Source organism: Cyprinodon variegatus, unplaced genomic scaffold (assembly GCF_000732505.1).
Source record: "Cyprinodon variegatus isolate N-32 unplaced genomic scaffold, C_variegatus-1.0 Scaffold670, whole genome shotgun sequence".
Lineage (NCBI taxonomy): Eukaryota > Metazoa > Chordata > Actinopteri > Cyprinodontiformes > Cyprinodontidae > Cyprinodon > Cyprinodon variegatus.
In genome coordinates this window covers 38,770-44,504 of record NW_015151123.1, presented here as the reverse complement: position 1 = coordinate 44,504, position 5,735 = coordinate 38,770, and the positions used below count along the sequence as shown (strand labels likewise).

Genomic DNA, 5,735 nt, shown 5'->3' with positions numbered 1-5,735 from the left:
TGTGGTGAAGAGAGGCTGAGCCAAAAAGCAAAGCTCTCAATTTACTGGTTGATCTGCGTTCCTACTAGTGTTGCGCCGATGCCATTTTTTGGCCCCGATACCGATACCCGATACCTGGCTGTGCAGTATCGGCCGATACGAATACCATAATAATGTAAAATAATTGCCATCATGGCTGCTGCCTACCTTTGTGAAGCAGGAAAAAATCTAATACAAAGTGAATCCAGTAGAACGTTTTATTGCCTACCAGGAGTGGGAGACAATAGTTGAATAAACTTTTGGCTCTCAAAATGGTATCGGTGCCCTATTTGTTGGTACTCGCCGATACTGATACCACCATTTTAGGGCAGTATCGGGGCCCCGTCCGATACTGGTATCGGTATTGGTGCAACACTAGTTCCTACCCTCATTTATGGTCATGAGCTTTGGGTCATGACCAAAAGAATGAGCGGCTGAAATGACCTTTCTCCGTAGTGTGTCTGGGCTCTCCCTTAGAGATAGGGTGAGGAGCTCAAGTCATCCGTGGAGGAATCAGAGCCGCTGCTCCTCCACATCAAGAGTAGCCAGTTGAGGTGGCTTGGGCATCTGATTAGGATGCCTCCTGGACATCTCCCTGGTGAGGTGTTCCGGGCACGTCCCACCAGGAGGAGGCCCAGGGGGAGACCCAGGACACGCTGGAGGGACTATGTTTCTCGGCTGGCCTGGGACCGCCTTGGGATTCCCCTGGAGGAGCTGGCCCACGTGGCTGGGAAGAGGGACGTCTGGTTCTCCCTACTGAAGCTGCTACCCCCGCGACCCAACCCCGGATAAGCGGAAAAAGATGGATGGATGGATCTAAACTGTATAAACAGTATATTTTGAAACAAAGAAACATCTAGAAGTCCTTTGGGGTTAGAGCTTGAGATCTAGAGCTCTATTAGCTTCATTTTGTCTGCTTTTACTCTTTCAGCGTTTTCTTTTTTTTTCATTTAGCTCAAAGGTCAATTCAAGTTCTTACATGTTTACAAAGATTCTGTAAAACGTTGCAGGTTGTTCATCCATTATGAAAAGGTTGTAAAGATTGAGGCCTGGAGGTGGTGTATTTCTACCCAGGAAATTCCTAACCCCTGCCATCTTCTTACCTTCAGGGAGGCTCTGTGTTGCTCCTGAGGTCCCAGAGAACATGGAGCTGTTTCCAGCCATGGCATCGTTCAGAGTGGGCGAACGAATTGGTTTCAACTGTAAAGAGAAAGGCCTGATGCCAATGCCACGCGGCCTGTACAGGTGCAGCAGTAAAATGACCTGGGAGCCCCCACTGCCTGAAGACCTCCGCTGCACTGATGGTTGGTTAAAACAATCGATGCTCCATGCAGGCTGTCCTTTAAAACTTATTTAACGTGAAATGAAAGGATTTGTCACAGAATGAATCATGTGACCATGAGGGCAGCTTTATGGCAGTCTGAGCTATTCTTAAACACCAGAGCTAAGCTAAAATGTGTTTTCAGCTAGAAAAACAGATATGACCCTTAATAGATAAGACATGTTTTTGGTTATCTGATTTCTGTGATGCATCTTATGCTACGTTCACCCCGCAAGCAGAAGATGCAGCAAAAACACGTGTGCTGCTTCAGTTTTGATGCTTGTACAAGTGTAGTACTAACGCGCCACTGAGGCTTCTTTGCTGCACACTTGGTTAGCCCTGGCTGAGGTCTGATGGTTGCCGTGGTCCTCTCAAGATCGGAACTTTTTAAATTATGCACTAAACCAGTAAATGGGCCATATAGCGATTCTTAAAAGTATGTACCTTGTACTTTTCTTTTGCTGTTGTACTTTTATAGAACAACGGCAAAAGAAAAGTGAACTTTTAACTCGATACTCTGAGCTCTGTGAGCGCTCCACTGGAAGCTGCTGCTGCCGCGGTGCATGCTGGGACAGCTGCCAATCTCGAGAACAGACAAGTCTGCTGTGATGCATGCTGGGTAAAGAGGGAGGGGCGAGAACAACATCTGGGGACTTTGTCCGTTCTCGTTCTGCTGTCCTTGTGAATTGGGACAGAACTAGGGCAGAGGCTGATGACGTTTCACGAGCACATGAGAACACAAAAGTACGACCCTGTCAGGTGACTGATTAAGCTCTACTGTTTATCGGCCAAATGTATAAAATAATCCAAATCCTTTCTCTCTTTTTAATCTGTGTTTAGAGGAACCATTTGCACCTGATGTTCGGTGTGGACCGGGGCAGAGACAACAGGGATCACAATGTGTCTGCATAGAACGGGAGAGCTGTCTGTTAGTGACTTTAATATCTCAATTTGTTGCATTCTCACATTGTTACATCTAATTTGAAAAAGAAAGGATGTGTTTTTCTTCCAAGCAGCCAGACTCTGAAGTGAGAATTCTGCCAGATATNCTCGGAGTAGAGCCGCTGCTCCTCCACGTCGAGAGGAACCAGTTGAGGTGGCTCAGGCCTCAGGTTAGGATGCCTCCTGGACGCCTCCCTGGTGAGGTATTCTGGGCAGGTCCCACCGGGGGTAGGTCCCGGGGAAGACCCAGGACACGCTGGAGAGACTATGTTTCTTGGCTGGCCTGGGAACGCCTTGGGGCTCCTCCTGAGGGGCTAGAAGAAGTAGCTGCGGAGAGGAGTTTTAAGTTATTTTATATGTTGGAAAAACAGATATTTCTCTGACATGGTTATCTGGTTGGCCACTAGATTAACTGGTGGCTAGGTTTTACCTGAATACGAAAACTATTGGGGAGTGTTGGGCAAGTGGTTAGAGCAGTGTGCTTGTGCTCCGAGAAGGTTGCCAGTACCCGGTTCAAATCCCATAGCCTCCACTCTGGGTTCCTGAGCAAAGACCCTTTACCCTTGATTTCTCCCCAGGCGCCACACGATGGCAGCCCACTGCTCCCCAAAGGGGATGGGTTAAAAATGAGTACAATTAATTTTACCTGCTTTAATTTGGGTTATTGTTAACTTCTGAACTACTTCTCAGAATAATGGGAAAAAAGTCAAATATGTTTAAATAATGTTTTAATATCAAAGTTGTTTTATTTTCCACAGATGCAGTGGATGGTTACTGGAGCTGCTGGGGGCCATGGAGTAGCTGTGGAGCCTCTATGAGGAGACATCGAACTAGGAAATGCGACAACCCTGCTCCCCTCAGTGGTGGCCAACCCTGTGATGGTCCAAACAAACAGGAGGAACCGTGCCATATCTCTCTTTTTGAAAGGTGTGATTGAAAGGATTACTGTATATCTTGGTGTTTGGCAGCTTATAAAGGGTTTCCTGTACTGAGAACTCTGTTTTTGGGGTTTTATGGGGCAGACAAGAATCCTGTGACAATGACGATGACTTCACAGTGGGATGGAGGGATGAGCTGCCCCCTGGGGTGCAGGGCTGTTTGAGGCCCCAGAGACCACCCAACAGTTTCCTCAGGGTATTTTTTTTTAACTCAAGTTTTTTAAGCTTAAAGCATTGGGATTATTTAAACTTTTATGATCTAATCAAATTTTGGTTTTACTCTAACAGAAAGCTAAACAGTATTACTCCTTTGGCGAGGATGAGGAGTTCCAGTGCTTCACCGGATTTGAACTTGAGGGTTTCCAGTTCATCAACTGTCGTCCTGATGGAACCTGGAGTGAACCGACAGGGAGATGCATCAGTGAGTCTGGGAATAAAAAAGGGAAATTTAAGCAAAAATATCAGGATTGTGAAAAGGATGGTCAATTACATGTCATCAATACTTCTCTCAACCTATTTTTACATAATCTTTAAATACTTAAACACAAGTTAAACAATGCATACCCCATCAGACCACCACACCCATAGTCAATACGCATGCGCAAAATGTCAGATTTGCATATGTGTATGCTAGTCCCCTTTATCCCTTTAATTTAGCATCGTTTATCCCTTTAGTTTTGTACAAAAAACACACTTTAAGCTACCTCAACAGGCGTATATCCCTTAAGTTATGTACAAAAACAATTTAAGGTCAGATCGCCATGCGATTCAAAAAACACCAAAAAGTAAGTAATGAAATTGTTTATGGGTTTTGACTATGGGAATGCTGGTCTAACAGGGTATGCTAATACGACAGAACTCTGCATCAACAACTCATCTCGATCTCGATAGCCATCTCGATACACCTGAATCTAACAAGTTACTTTCTTCATCACTATGGTTTCTAATCTGTAGGAATGCTTTTATATTTAGCATCTAAACTGTCAAGAATGAGGGGAAGATAGAGCGGGAAATCGATATGCGGATTGGTGCGATGTCTGCTGTGAAGCGGCCCAGTACCGGTCTGTTGTGGTGAAGAGAGGCTGAGCCAAAAAGCAAAGCTCTCAATTTACTGGTTGATCTGCGTTCCTACTAGTGTTGCGCCGATGCCATTTTTTGGCCCCGATACCGATACCCGATACCTGGCTGTGCAGTATCGGCCGATACGAATACCATAATAATGTAAAATAATTGCCATCATGGCTGCTGCCTACCTTTGTGAAGCAGGAAAAAATCTAATACAAAGTGAATCCAGTAGAACGTTTTATTGCCTACCAGGAGTGGGAGACAATAGTTGAATAAACTTTTGGCTCTCAAAATGGTATCGGTGCCCTATTTGTTGGTACTCGCCGATACTGATACCACCATTTTAGGGCAGTATCGGGGCCCCGTCCGATACTGGTATCGGTATTGGTGCAACACTAGTTCCTACCCTCATTTATGGTCATGAGCTTTGGGTCATGACCAAAAGAATGAGCGGCTGAAATGACCTTTCTCCGTAGTGTGTCTGGGCTCTCCCTTAGAGATAGGGTGAGGAGCTCAAGTCATCCGTGGAGGAATCAGAGCCGCTGCTCCTCCACATCAAGAGTAGCCAGTTGAGGTGGCTTGGGCATCTGATTAGGATGCCTCCTGGACATCTCCCTGGTGAGGTGTTCCGGGCACGTCCCACCAGGAGGAGGCCCAGGGGGAGACCCAGGACACGCTGGAGGGACTATGTTTCTCGGCTGGCCTGGGACCGCCTTGGGATTCCCCTGGAGGAGCTGGCCCACGTGGCTGGGAAGAGGGACGTCTGGTTCTCCCTACTGAAGCTGCTACCCCCGCGACCCAACCCCGGATAAGCGGAAAAAGATGGATGGATGGATCTAAACTGTATAAACAGTATATTTTGAAACAAAGAAACATCTAGAAGTCCTTTGGGGTTAGAGCTTGAGATCTAGAGCTCTATTAGCTTCATTTTGTCTGCTTTTACTCTTTCAGCGTTTTCTTTTTTTTTCATTTAGCTCAAAGGTCAATTCAAGTTCTTACATGTTTACAAAGATTCTGTAAAACGTTGCAGGTTGTTCATCCATTATGAAAAGGTTGTAAAGATTGAGGCCTGGAGGTGGTGTATTTCTACCCAGGAAATTCCTAACCCCTGCCATCTTCTTACCTTCAGGGAGGCTCTGTGTTGCTCCTGAGGTCCCAGAGAACATGGAGCTGTTTCCAGCCATGGCATCGTTCAGAGTGGGCGAACGAATTGGTTTCAACTGTAAAGAGAAAGGCCTGATGCCAATGCCACGCGGCCTGTACAGGTGCAGCAGTAAAATGACCTGGGAGCCCCCACTGCCTGAAGACCTCCGCTGCACTGATGGTTGGTTAAAACAATCGATGCTCCATGCAGGCTGTCCTTTAAAACTTATTTAACGTGAAATGAAAGGATTTGTCACAGAATGAATCATGTGACCATGAGGGCAGCTTTATGGCAGTCTGAGCTATTC

General features: G+C 46.1%; 1 protein-coding gene across 1 annotated transcript in view; it reads left to right on the top strand.

The window, feature by feature from the left end:
- Positions 1-5,735, top strand: part of c6 (complement component 6) — a 27,311-nt gene that overhangs the window by 18,277 nt on the left and 3,299 nt on the right. The window contains exons 12-15 of the mRNA XM_015394062.1: positions 3,040-3,208; positions 3,304-3,415; positions 3,508-3,640; positions 5,414-5,612. Coding sequence (XP_015249548.1) covers positions 3,040-3,208; positions 3,304-3,415; positions 3,508-3,640; positions 5,414-5,612 — 613 coding nt within the window. The remainder of the gene's footprint in view (positions 1-3,039; positions 3,209-3,303; positions 3,416-3,507; positions 3,641-5,413; positions 5,613-5,735) is intronic.